Source organism: Falco punctatus (assembly GCF_963210335.1).
Source record: "Falco punctatus genome assembly, chromosome: 8".
Classification (NCBI taxonomy): domain Eukaryota; kingdom Metazoa; phylum Chordata; class Aves; order Falconiformes; family Falconidae; genus Falco; species Falco punctatus.
The window spans coordinates 13,099,559-13,114,341 of NC_137588.1; the positions used below are offsets into that span (position 1 = coordinate 13,099,559).

Below are 14,783 nucleotides of genomic sequence, written 5' to 3' on the forward strand. Positions count from 1 at the left end.
CATTAAATCAGTCCACTTGTATATACAACAGATCTTAAAATTGAAAAAGCTGAAATGTTATTTTACCTATGCAATAGTATAGATTTTGAGCTCTAAGGCTGTGCAGATGTTAAAATGATACAAATCAAATAAAATGATTGCAAGCATTAGCAGTTTGCATGTTTGTGAGGCGTGGTAATTTTTTTAAAAATAAGAGTTCAAGGTAGCGCTGCAGGCAGTATCTGTGCAAGTGTGTCACGGAACTAGATAGCTGGAATGTTATGTCTATTCGAAAAATACTAGGAGTTTCTAAACTCTCTGACTTCTCTGAAGAATTAGCTGATGCTAGATGAGTATATCCTCTATCAAAAATTGAAAGCTCAAGTTTGCCAGTGTTGAATGTTGTCCATATTTAGTCCTGATTAGATTTTATCTTTCTTCTAAGTTGCTTCTGAGTTTGGAGGAACTGATTTCAAAAGTTGTGGGGAAATTAGTTTGTTGATTTACACTGATGTAATGGCTATTTGCTACTATGGAAGTTGTTTTAGTGCCTAAGTACTCATAAGGTATACATTTAAACTAATAGTTAAGGACAAGATTTCTAGTAAGATTTCTTTGTAATTTTCTTTACCTTCCTCATTAAAAAAGAAGTAAACATCCTTTTCCTCTGTTGTTTGCTTAAGAAGTGTGTTTATATAGGCACACCATAGCAGACAAAATAGAACCCCTGAAATAGGTTGGTGTAAGAGGAAAATAATTATTCTGTTGAAGTGCAACAAAGTTGCTTTAAGTAAATAAATTCAAAAGCATCAATAAAAATTCGGTGTTACTTCTATGTAAGGAAGTGGTGCTAAGTCTATAAATTGCTGGAACAAACCCCCTAGAATATATGACTGAGAAAGCCAGTCTATTTCTAAAGTAGTGTGATTTTTTTCTATTCTCTCTGCTACCAAAATCCCTTTTAGAAGGGAAAGAGGCCTTGGTCATATCTGTAAAATACATCACACTTTCATGTATTTCAGTAGATGGTCAGCTTCTCCATGCTGTCTGATGCAGTTTTATTATAACATGAAACTGGATTTTGGGTCTGTTTTGAACTAAAAGAATAATTAGTCTTTGACCTACTAATTTACTTAGGACCTTGAAGTTTGCTCAGGATCATGTGCTAATTTGCTGCAGACAATCCCCTGTTGTTTTTCAGTCTGCTAGATTTGAAGTCTCCATTTGAGGTGTACATCCTGATGGGTTTGATTCAATGCAGTTAATTTTATGTAATGCAGTTACTCCTCTGTTGTTGGTTTATGAAGCTTGCAAAAAAACTCACCTTTAAAAAAAGTATTGATATCTCTTCATGATCAGCAATCTCAAAGGCTAAAATATTAGGAGCAGTCATCATCACAGAGATTACTCCGAATGCTGGGAGGTAGGAGACAGCAGAGCACCACCAAGAGAACTATGAAATGCATGGAGAAATAGGAACTGGGAAAGACTGTTTGCAGAAAGCAATGAATGAGCAGAAAGCAATGGGAGCAAGGATGACATGGTTTTTATTTGAGATTACGGTAGATTGTTGGGTTTACATCTTTCCTACACTGCTGTTTTGTTCGGGTCTTAAAGGCAAATGTATCCAGTTGTTTCAAGAGATGCAGCCTAGTCTTGATTTGGAACTGAGGAATTGGATAGTGTAGGAAATGTTTTCTGACATAATGTTTTTGTTTCTTCCTAGTAAGTTGGGAAGAAGGGCCACTCGAAGACTACGGTATGTGCTGGAATAATGCATGTATCTACATGAGTGAGCTTCTAGTAAATAACTTCTTTTTTTTTTTTCTTACCAGTGTACAGGTGCTTAAGGACTCTGGCACTGCGGTCTGCATGTGCCTATCACAATATACATTATTGAAGTAAGGAAGCATTTCTCTGTAGCTGAAAGAATGGTTTATTTGAAGAAAATGTGAAAGAAAATGTTTGAAAAGCTCTCAAAGTTAGAAATGTATTCCCCCCCCCTTCCCCCAGCAAAAGCTCACCAGAGTAGCCTCATGGGTGATAAATCCCCCACCTAAGTAACAGTGTGTTCAATTTTTTTCCAATTTCTAATCTATTACAGTTTCTCTTGAATATGAAGAAAGTGCTTGCAGAAGACATCTGGGTTTGACTAGATTGGGTTAAACTGTCTCCTGTAAAATGACTGTAACAGCCATTCTCTGTGTAAGACACTGCTTTTCCCCCTCAGGATCTAGCCTTAGCTCCTTCATAATTGGGATTTTGTTGATGGCTTCTGTGGAAATTGGTTGACCAGAAATAGGGCAATGGGAACACTGTGGTGTCCTACTTTCTCAGACCTGGTTTTACTGCCGAGTCCCTGAAGTCAGTGATGTATTTTGTGCCGCTGCAGAAATTTGTGCCAAAGTTGATCTTCTAAATATAAACCTTAAAGTTCAATTTTGCCTTAATTTTTTTTTTTAAGAGACTGCTAAGCGCTAAGCTACAGAACTGTACTGTATAGATTATGTGGTGGTAAATGTTGATTAGCTTCGGGTTCAGATTTATTTAATATTATTTTTTTACAATATCTGTGTATTGCTTAAAAGCAGTTCTTTGTAAGTCTCTATAGTTGAACACTATTGAACAGCATCCCTGACACAGGGCAGTAAAATGTCAGTTTTTCTTTCTCCAAAGTGCATTTCAAAGAGCAGTCTATACTTGCTTTAAAATTAGAGTAATTGTTCTGCCATTTTACTTAAAAGATCAACCTAAACAAGGGCAGGCTTTGGCTATGACTGTAACCCAGGTCTGTCATTATGCACCCGTTTTCTTTACCGGTCACTTCATAGTTATAGTTAGTTGCATGGCTGTTTGCTAATTAGATGAAAGTTTTAACTCCTGGAGTAATTCCAGAGAGGGGCAGTACAACTTTTAACCTTGTGCTAAGTGCAAGAATGAAACTGTGTCAGCTAGTTCTTAGATTTCAGGTGTTTTCTCTTTTCAGCCAGGTAGAATGATTGTATCTGTTATCCTATGTGTGTGGTGTTTTTAGGTAAATGTAGCATTCTCTTTTCCAGATAAATAGATTTTTACAGCTGGTTAGGTATTTGTTGAATTTTCTCAGACCTTTTGTGAACTGTGCGAAGTTCTTTGGTTACAACGTATTCAAAATAAAATGTGTAGATTTTACTTGTAAATAATGAGTAAAGACAAAGTTAAAATTGCATACTGAGAAACATTCACAATGTTTTTTTTATTTTAGTAGTATTCCTGTGTCATTTTAGGGAGAAAAAATATTCTGCGTCTATTTTATGCTATTATTTTAATCAAAGGAACAGCATATAAATAGCATATAAACGTCTTTATAAAGAATCACATAATTAGTTTTTAAATCAGATATTCTGTTACCAATTTGGAATATGTAGAATTGTTTGTATAGAGTCAGAAATGTCTTTATACATGTACATGCCCATCTGTATGTAGGGTCTATGAATGACTGCATGGAGCGAGAGAACATAAAAAGAACACTGAATAGCAAATGAAGACTATGTTAGGATGTAGGGGTTATTAATGAGATTTGCAGGCTATTTGATATCTATATGAAGCATAATTGGAAACTGGTCGGAGAGCTTATCCTAGTATCTGACAGTAACTCTCAGAATATAGCCATAAAATAGTTATTGGAGTTTAGGGGTCACCTATTATGTCATTTTAATACACTATGCAAGGCAGAAAAATCTGTACTGTGTCAGTGCATTGTACCTTAATAAAGAGCAAAAGGTAACCGCAGACTGATGGTGCACTGTGGTGAGGACAGCTTACTTCAGCATTAAATCATTCCATGTCAGTTAGCTGCTGCCACAACTCACCTTTATGTACATGGATTTTTAATGAGCTTTAAAGGTATAATAGGCTTTTACTTTTTATAGATATGCTTTTGTAGTTTGTCACTGGCATTACTGTAGTTTTAAGGAAATATTAAGAAGTAATGATTGGGTTTTGTGTGTAGGAGGATTGCTTTTATATGCCCTTTTTTTACTAAAGCCAGATGTGTGTTGACTGTCTAAATTATATATAACATTGATTCCTGCCCGCTCCACCCCCCCGTGGTGATATCCATTGCAATACTGAATGTGTAGTAAAGCCTGATATTCTTAGAACATGTGATTTCTTCTTTACAGATCGGCATACCTTTCAAATTCCTAATTATATTAAGCCAAAAAATACAGTGTTCTATGAATGTAAAAGATGGAAAAATGATTGTTCAGTCAGCTAAGACCAAGCAAATTGCACAGCACGCATTTTATCTGCTGAGCTGTTAAGCATGTAATACAGTGTAGACAGTTTTCATAAAACACATGTAAGCGTGTGCCTAGTCTGGCATGGGTTTAGACATCTCTAGGCAAGGATGAGAAAGGTCTCTTTCGAAGGAAGAAACTAATGAATAATGTAATTGTAGTTACTGTTCTTTCTGCTCCATAAGATAATCACTTAATTGGGTAGTTGTGTGTCTGAGGAGGGTAACTGCCTCCTTCGAGGTGTAGAACCTCTTTTGCTATAGACCCTTGTTGATAAATAGGAAAAGGGATTTATGGCTGGGCTGCAGAATGTGTAGGGGTGCTTTCAGGGCAGTGCCCTGCATGTGTGTGTTCACTGCTATATGTCACAGTTAATGATACGTGTAGTTTGGAATATACTGCTACTTGTAAGGTCTCTGGCCTTGACCATGTTAATTTAATCTCCATAGATATGGTGATGAGATGACACGCTTATCTTCAGGTAGACTTTAGAACAAATTGCATAGGGGTGTTGTAATGAGAGTATTCTTTTTCGCTGTTGTGTTTTGTACCCAGTTTACAATTCCAGGCAGTTCGTTGGCTTAATTCTGTGATACGATTTCTGAGTTAGGACAATGATGTGAAGTCAAATTCCAGGCATTGGATGATGATGCTCGAAGAAATGAGGTCATTTTACTGGCTGTGACATTTCTGAAGTAGCTAAATGTGGTAGAAGGCCTTGCTTTCCTTTGTCAACTGCTGCATTTGTATGAACATCCATCAGCAAGTGTTCAAATGTCGTAGAAGCTGGCATTTCCAGTGGACTTGCCAAGAGACAAATCTCCCTTCCTCTGAGGCAGCACAAATCAAATTAGCTAAGACTGAGTTCTTCTGATTGTAGGAGTTCTGTCAGATCTGTTTAATATTGAGACACAGCTGACCCACTTGTGTTTGGCAAGTGTTGGTGACCAGAAAAAAAGCACAAGTTTCATCTATTGGTGAATTTTTGTTTTGTTAAACAGTTAACTAACAGTTCATTTTTGCATCTGAAATGTTTTTCAGTACATTTTATTGTGATTTAAAAATCCTACCACAGTCGTCGTCATATTTGAGACTTAAGAGTGTCCTTAAGGACTTGTACGTTAAGATCTTTCTAAAAAGAAAATAAAAAGCAGGACTTTCTTAGATGTCTTGAGTGTTAATACAACATGCCATTAAATGTCTGTTGAATTTGCATGTTAAAGGCATTTGAGGGAGTTGGTTTGAGGAGGAAATTGGTCAAGGGATGTCATGTTTGGGAAGGTACAGATCAGTCATCCATGTGGTACAACCACTGCGCACACGGTCTGAGCTCCTGGGATTTTGTGTTTGTTTTGCTTTTAACTAGGCTCTTAAAGCTGGCCTGCCGTAGGATGCTCTGGTACGCTCAGTTGTATACAAAGCAGTGGTGAAACGTAGCTGTGAGGGAGGAAAATTATTGTTACTGTTGGAATCTGGCTTTTTTAACTGGGATTTTTTACATATTGTCATTTCACTAGTAGTTGGATTCAGAGGCATAATACTGTGGGCCTGTCATGTCTTCCACACTGTTACTGTTGAAGAATGGAGAGATTTTTATTATTATTTTAAAAGTCTTTCCAAAATCATTGCACACAAACTTCAAGTGACTGCTAGCAGAGTGTATTCCGGTTGATATTGGTAAATCTAAACGATTTTGCTTGTATATATTGCTTGCAGGGAGGGAACAAGTCCCAGCTGACTGGCATACTTTCCCTTGTCAGGAAGACTCTTGTGTTAGCACAAAAGGTAAGGCCAAAAGCAGTGAGAGCTGGAGATAGTCCCCTTTAATCTGTTTCTTAATATTAGCAGGTGAGAAGTGAGCATTTTTCACTTGGGTTACTGCTATTTACATATGACAGTAATACACAGGCAATTGCTCTTCCAGAGCTTGCATTGTATAGGGCTGTGCCTGTTTCCACATGGGAGACCTTTGTCTCGGTAACTACCCCCCTCCCCCCAGGATTTCAGTCTGCATTTACAACTACGCTTCAGCATCTTCTCAACACCATTTCAGGCAAGAGTATCTGTTTTGAAAAACTGTGGCAATGTCTGAACCCGTAGAAGAAAGAAGTAAGGAAAGTTGAGCATGGCTACAGGCAACCAATGATATTTGTCAGTTCACAATGAGAAAAAGTGAAAACAGTGGACCTTTTGCCATTTTTGCAGTCTATTTTTTTTTCAGCCAAAAGCTTCTTAAAAAAAAGTGGGGTTTAATATGGATGTAACTGAAGGGGATAAGAAAAAGAAATATAAATAACCTTCAAATTTACTAACAGCTGGAGGAGGAATGCAGCAATTCCCCCACCACTGCGTTTTCATTAGGCTTTTTGTTAGCAGGAAATGGAAAAATACACACTAAAAGGGTGAAATGATTGGAAGGAGGTGTCTTTCTAAGTGTATTCTAGGTTTTCATTTTTTTAAATGATATATTTCAGCTGCTAATACTATGCTCTTTTTCTTGTGACTTAATTCCAGCTGGTAAAATGCTACTTTAAACTAGACATTTCTGGTATTGATTCTTGTTAGCATGAGCTTGAATTTTGTACAGCTGAAGTTCTTACCTTTTAGGTAACAGGTCATGGGATACTCCTGGCTTCGAAGCCATTACAGGATCCAAATATCATACACAAGTCCTTGCCCTATTTGGTAACCTTTTAAATAGTCGTTGGCCAAGGGCCAGTGACCTGTCTTCCAAATTTTGGAAACCGCTCGAATCATGCTAGTGTATGTGTAACTGTATCAACACCTGGAAGATCTGTTTAGTAGCCATAATTTGCTTACATGACATAAATTATTTTTTTTAATCATTATGTGATTTCAAAACCCTCTAGCAACACCAGTTTAAAAGCATTTTTATTCTTAAAATATCATGCATAAGGAAAAAAATACAGATGACATTGTTCTAAGATTATTGTGCTTTTTCTGTTCTAATCAGTCAAATATGTTTGAGTACCACTGGGATCTCTTTTTGAAAGTATATATTAATTTTCACAAGGACATGTAGATTTTTCTGTAACAATTTAGAGAATCAAACTGGCACAGCTGGTGAGTTTTTGCTGCGTATGCGATAAATAGTAATAAATTAAGGCCAGTGTAGCTTTGGTTGTGTGCAGGTTATTTTTTGCTTGAATATATGGTATGCTGCATGCATACAGCAGGTCTAAATAAATACTTATTTCAGGGAGTCCCAACTTGGATGTCTTCACTACATACTGTGGGGTTTGTTGTTTTGTTTTGTTTTGTTTTTTTAATGGATTATGCTCAGCTTCTCAAGGCCTTTTCATTTAAATTGAGGTCAATGGTAGTAATCTCTTGGTGAGATGTCCATCTCAATTATAGAGGAGATAACATAATAAAATTGAACTTACGTTCATTATGAAATTATGTAGATAAATTTCAAGCAAACTTAGCCTGATATTTGATGTAAATAGAAATGTGTATTCATAATTAATGTATTTGAAAATTTTTGGGTATAATGTAGTACAGTGGTGTTGAATAGCATTATGTCTATAACCAAAATACTGGAAAATCAATGTTTTAAATATTTTCAACAGTGATTCATACATATTATAATTTAAGGTAATACATTAATTTCACACTAGATGAAACATGGAATTCTGTCTATTTTCACGTACCTGCTGTCTATGAAAAGACTCCCTAATTATTTGTAATTAAGGTGGGAGAGACTGAATGTAATTAAGAGCATCTTTGAGACTCTTGTTCAAGCAGACTTACTGTTTTAAACATGCTGCACAGTCACTCTGATTATGATCTCTTACAAGGTATCGTAAAGGAATGTCAAATCCTTTAATTAGCAGTAGACAAATACTATTTAGAAGTTGCAATACAGAAGAGTGAAAACGAGACCAGAATTGTAAATCTGGGAGATGGTGGGAGATCATAGTTTAAAAGAGTTAAATTGTCTGGATGCATTTGGTTACTTCATAATGATCTTTAACATGTGAAAATAAACATGTTATCCCACAGTCTGCAGACATTAGGTTCTCTGCTTTTAGAAACTCAAGGTGCATCTTCAAATGTGTGACCCAAGCCGAGGGTTACGCTTGGATAACAAGACCATCTCTATTATCAGTGTGATCCTGCAGAGCACTTGCCAGGCACGTAGAGTCTCACGTCACAGATGCATTGTTCAAGCTTAAACAAAAAGAGGAAGAAGCGCTTTGTAATTTTGGGTTTGTTTGGTTTTTTTTTTCTGATTGGTTAGGTGTTACATTTGCTGAGTTTGGTAAATGCTTTTTGGCATCTTTGTGCCCCATCTCAAGGATTTTTGCTTCCTCCTTCTCTGTGGTATATCATTATGGGATATAAATATGGGGTATGAATACCCCTCCCTTTGGCCAGAGCTTACCCCTTGTTGAGATAGAGACCCACTGTACATGATGAATAGCTAAGGCATAAACTGTAGGTTTTCTTTAAAAATTTAAGTTGTGATACTTAGTTGTGATGTATTATGACCTCTTGTTTTTCTTTCTGTTAATAGGATCTGTTTTTACACTAAAAGTTCAAGTAAATGACATCATCAGCCATCAGTACCTGCAACAAGCAGTTGTAGAAGTGTTTGTTAACTACACGAAGACAAATTCTACCCTTACTGGAAACAATGGAGCAGTATTAATAAAAGTTCCTTACAAATTAGGATTAAGTTTAACTATCATATCGTACAAGGATGGTTACATGTTAACACCTTTGCCTTGGAAGACTGGGAGAATGCCAAGTACGTAAGAGCCTTACAGTCCTATTATTAAACTGTATCTGTCGGTAATTAAATTTCTGTCTTCCTCAGCAGTCTGGGTAGTTACTGTCAACTGAGAAATGACTGAATTAAGTCAGTCAAGGGATGTGCTTGTCAATGCAGACATAATGGTGAATGATCTGTTAGAGTTATCAAAATTCTTATTATTGTAAAAAGAGAAAACAGACCTTTTTAACTCTTAAGTAGGTTATATTGCCATACCCAAGTGTATTGTGAGAGATTGTTTACCTAGACTTAACAAAGGGCTGGTAATGTGTTTTGACAAAAATCACGTTGTTTTAGTGATTTCTGGAGTGCCAGTACTTGTACATATACTATGACATGTATAACTGTAGTTATATCTTCCTTTCAGCAGTGCTTCCTCACAAGTTTTCGTGTTTAACTATTGCATACTTTTTAAAAAGTGACATGATTTTTTTTAAAAAAATCAAGATAGACTCTTAAAAATTCTAGCCACTTGTTTATCTATAGAAGGTATGAGACAGTAGCAAACATACACAGAGGTCTTCCTGCCTAGCCACTAAAATTCCTGCTCTGGACAGCAGGAGTAATTTATTTATCCAGTTCTCAGATGTTCTCTTTTGTTTTTTTTTCAACTGCTCTTTTCACTATTCCTTTAGAATCGGGGATCTTGCAGGATTTTTTTCGGTTGCACTGTCTAACAGATGTTATCGCTTTCCACAGTATACTCATCTGTGACGCTTTCGTTATTCCCACAAAGTCAAGCTAATATATGGCTGTTTGAAGATACTGTCTTAATTACTGGAAAGCTGTCTGGTAAGTTCATTGTATGCAGACCATAATCTAAATGCTTTGTGATAACCATCTGTACACATACCCCCAAAAAAATAAATCTAGCAATTCATATTCTCATGTACTACTCAAAGCCAGATTTTCAGTTAATTGTGTAGCTGTATGTGTGGCTGTGACAACCACTAGACTAGAAATACACAAACCATGGAGAAAATGGGTGAAAACAGGTTGTTGTGCTAAATTGATTTCTGAACAGTTAGAAAAACACTGTTTGTGTATTTTACCATTGCTAAGACAAGACATCACTCTTTTACAGATGCCAAATCTCAACCAAGTGTTCAGTTTCCAAAATCTTTAATGAAGCTTCCACCAAACCACAACATTACAAATGTTACAGCCTATCTGACAGTACCAGAGCAATTTTTGAAAGTGGACAGCTTTCTCTATACAGCAGGAATTCTTCTCAATAAATCAGGTATGTAAATACAGTATTTAAGTGTTTTCCTGAGAAGAAGAAATCTTCAAATTGTAACACATATGAGGACATAGTGTTTCAGCGTGTGAGAAGGCCACTACATGGCTTGTTTGAACTTGTCACTGTCCTTTAATTTTCATTGAATTAAAATAATAAGATATTGATATCTTACCTATTTTAAAACTTTTCTTATCTATATTTTACCTCTGTAAATGTAAAGCGTAAGGGAATGAGCATTGTTTCTCCCCTTTGAGTTCTTCTTTCAATGTCTGGCATGTGTTTTAAATTATTCATATACTCCTAAAGGAATAAGCTTCCTTTCAGGGCATGTGGAAGCTAATTGATATCTGATGCACAAGGAGTTTTCTCACAACCAGCTCCTAAGGGCCTGCATAGATTTAACATTATTCTGGTATTTACTAATTCTGTTTCAGCGGCTTTCACCATCCATGTCGTTTTGTGCATTCTGAAGTATCTGCGTAGTGTAAGGAAAACAAAGGAAACAAACTTTCAGGCTGCATTGTAAAGCTTTTTATATGAAATGTTTCCTCTGAGTGCTTTGAGCCTTATAATTAACCATTCGGTTAATTATAACTGCCAAATTAGGAAGTTAATCCTTACAGGAAAGTTTAAGAGGACTGTTCAACTAAGGAGAAATTCAGCAGTCATATTTGCATATGTCTTCAGTTTTGATTCAACGTTACATATATAGCAATTATACAAAACTCCTTATATTGTCTGTATTTCACATAGGTTAGCTATTTTGTAATCAAATCATCTGAGGGGAAGAACCCTTTTTCTCCCACCCCCAAGCAAAGTTTTGCCTAACTATTAGTTCTACAGTCAGCATTGAACGTGTATTTCAAAAGTCTATTTCTCTTTTAGAGATATGGTATAGAAATAACTGGGGTTTATTTTAATCACAAGATTTTTAAAAGTCCAGAAGAGAAGAAATGTTGATTTTTACTTGACCAAGTCGGTGACAGCTGACTGTGTAGCTTGATGTGAATGAGGGCTTGCCTTTAGTTAGAGGATAGATTCTTAATTCTAAATATTTTTCTTTAAAATACACTATGAATGGAGAATTACAGGCAAGGTATTTCTCATATTCAGGTTTCAAAAGCATGGAATTGGCTCCTCTTGCTGCAATATGTGTAAACGTTCTTTTGACTGGGAAAGAACTGAAAGTAAACGGTCCCATTCAGATTACGCTTCCTCTTCCCACAAGTACTGTAAAATCAGGAGATGCTATACCTGCATGGACATTCGATATGAAAACAGGTAAGTGGACTACATTATTTGTTATTCTACCTTTTAACACAGGTGTATAGTTTTGGGCACATGACACTGTGTGTCATGGAACAGTGATGGCACTAAATATATGAGGTGGTGATAAATAGTCATAATTTTTCTTAGTGGTTCTGTATTGGTTTTTGATTGACTAGCTCGAATTGTTCAAAGGAATTTCCCTGCTTTCATTGGTTCAAAAAGCTTTAGTAAAATTCATTAGCATTCCTATTGAACAAATTTTAACGTAATTTTTATTTTCATGGGAGGCTAGGGATTCAGGTAACGTACCTTTTAGGTGATGTTAAATTTTAAACCTGGTAATTTTCTGAATGCCACCTTAGAGGAAAACGAATCAGAACTGAAGATCTGGATGCTTTTTTCCTAGAGTATAGCTCTAAAGATCCTTTGGTGCAGAAACTGGAATAGATATTACTTCAGTTAACAAAAGCAATTCATAAAGTGAAATGAAGGGGAAGTAAGAGTTATCAAAGGGAACAACACAGTTCTTAGAATATGCATGGGAAAAAGGGGCTGGGGATTAGACATTCTGGACCTTTTGTCATCTCTTCATGTCTAATTTTAGTCAAGAGTGAGTAATGAGCTGCATACACTTATCCCATTTAGATGTCCTGTATTAGGTGTGTGTGCATGACCGTACTGATTGTCTTACATTGTACCTCATACTTTCCATCACACTTCATCTTGAAATAAGCTAGTGAGTGCAGAGGGTAGTGTCTTACTCCTTATTAAGGCAAAAAGCTGTTATTCCACTGTTGGAAGTACAGTAGAGGACATACACTCACAAAGTTTTGTTTACATGTTCAAGAAATAAACTTACCATCTTAATGAAGAACAAAGAACATTAAAATTTGGCTAGGTCGTCTCTTGCGAAAAGTGTGTATAGGGTAAGTTTTAATATAGAAGATAATACACCTAGAAGACTTCAGAGAGGTAACTGACGATCAAAGCATTCTTCATCAAAGAAAGAGTTTTAGTCTGATATGGTAAAATAGAACAAAAGGTTTTAATTTCTTGCTACCACAGCCACTTTAGCCAGCTCCTGTGCTCACCTGTACCTATGCTGAGCTGTTTTAACTCAATAAACAGAAAACTAGGTCAACAATGTTACTAAAACAAAAAGTTGACAGAGCTAGAGCAGCTCTGTCACATGGTTGGGTTGGGGTATAAAGCAGCGTAAGGGGGGTGTGTGGGGGGGTATGCAGGTGTTGAGGGGCCTACTCAACACGTCCCCTTAGGCATGTTGGCACTGAGGGCAGAGCAAGAACAGGAGCATGGCATGCTGACCCAATAAAAATAATTACAACAGACGTTCTTTTCCTCTTAGACGAGGTGTACTCTGATAGAGGTTCCATAAAGGTAAATATTTTGTGATGGGTGCTCACTGAGGCATAGTGTTTGCGTGGAGCCTTCACTGCTGGCAGAGGAGATGACAAGGAGAACTGCGGAGAAGGAGGGAGAATTGTGGGGGCTTTTTCTTCCTCTTCCTCATCTCTTCTCTACCATGAAAATTTGCAACTGTATTCGCTATTCTAGATGTTTAATCTTAAACATGTTTCTTGTATTTTTACCTTTGATCTGACACGTGCAAAGCGACTTTTTTGTAAGGAAATGGAGTAATAGCAAGGCATTCCTTAGTCAAGGTTCTGGTGACTGGGGACAGCTGAACGTCTTGGCTCACCAGCAAGCATTTGAGACTGTCCGTAAGTAGCAGTAGGCCCTCATCGGAGCTGAATGGAGGGCTACCACTGCACTGAATAACGAGGCTCTGGCATCCAAGATGTTGCATGTGGGATGTCCCCAACAAGATGTTGACACGCACTTAAATTCTGAAGTCCTTGCGTAATATGTCATAATGATAATAACCAGACCTTCAGTGTCAGCATCGATAGTGGTAAGAAAACGGGTCTGTGTTTGATGCTGTGTAGACTGGTCCACATGCACCAGAAAAAAAAGACAGAAACTGCTTTCATATGTCTGTCTGTGCAGTGTTTGTGGGATTGTAATAGTGTTGAGGCTGTTCCTGGAAAATAAGCTTTGTAATTATATTCCAGCTGCCATAGGTGCAGAATTTGTTGATGTATATTGAATGTGGCTTCCTTCTTACTAAATATTTTGCCTCATTAGTACTGAAAGTACTTTGTGGATTTTAATACAATTACAAAAAAGCAAGCTTGCATTGCAACATTAAATTGAGAACAACATCCTTCTGTTTGAATGGCAGTAAATCATAGAGAATATGTGCTTACTCATAAATCACTTTTTAATGTTTTTCTTTATATGTACTATTTTCTATGGAATATATTGGGGAGGAGATAGAATTTACTGAAGCGGAGGACAGCAAAGATTATATATAGCTTCTTACAGATTTTTCAGTCAAGAGAACTTCTGGAGATCTATATTATTTGGATTTTGCCTTTTATATGTGGTGTTTTGTGTTTTATTTTATCTGCCTAGCAGTAGCCCACTCTCTGTACTTGTAAAACAATACAGTTTGCAGTGTAGTGACATCTTACCTTAGAGTTGGTAGGACAGAGAATTTGAGGGTCTGTTGTTGTTGCCTTCATACCAGAGTTAGGGATGGAAGACTCTTCCAGCTGGTCTTGCTCCTGAGTCTGGACAAGTGGTTTTTCAAGTAACTAAGAAACCACCTCTTTCAGGGCTCTAGGTGGTTTCCTGCTGCTGTTGCCCTCTGCCAGCCATCACAAGTACCAGGAGAAGGCTGCAAGTTTTACTGCAGATGATATTTTGTGTGTGTCTGTGCGTGTGCACGTGTGGCATATGTCAGTTCTCATCTTTACTTCCTGTCTTATTGATATTTCCTTTGATTTGCTGTAAGAAGGGTCCTGGAGGAAAATTGAAATTATAGGGCTTATATGAATTATACTTTTTGCATGCTTTGATTATTGTTTTAAAAAAGCTGGTGGTTCTCCCTCCTCAATACTTGCAGTTTGAAAATGTAAGGTTGTTTATATGGGTTGTTTTCTGTTGTTACAATTACACAGATGGCCCACAATAAATGTGTTCAAGTGCATTAAGTATAATTCTGTCTCTTCTACTGCATGCTTTATTAATTGTAGAGACTGGCATACCATAATACCTTTGCACAGCCAAACAGATGGTGTGGAATCTGTGTCCTCACAATAGACCTTCCTTGTGCTAACTGAACTGTTCC

At 36.8% G+C, this 14,783-nt stretch overlaps 1 protein-coding gene across 2 annotated transcripts in view; it reads left to right on the plus strand.

Moving 5' to 3' along the window:
• Positions 1-14,783, plus strand: part of FAM171B (family with sequence similarity 171 member B) — a 36,063-nt gene that overhangs the window by 14,292 nt on the left and 6,988 nt on the right. Inside the window, exons 2-6 of one of the 2 annotated variants that reach the window (XM_080398397.1) lie at positions 5,976-6,044; positions 8,800-9,033; positions 9,757-9,849; positions 10,142-10,300; positions 11,414-11,581. In XM_080398397.1, the coding sequence (XP_080254523.1) occupies positions 5,976-6,044; positions 8,800-9,033; positions 9,757-9,849; positions 10,142-10,300; positions 11,414-11,581 (723 nt within the window). The remainder of the gene's footprint in view (positions 1-5,975; positions 6,045-8,799; positions 9,034-9,756; positions 9,850-10,141; positions 10,301-11,413; positions 11,582-14,783) is intronic. The other variant, XM_080398398.1, reaches the window with a different exon arrangement.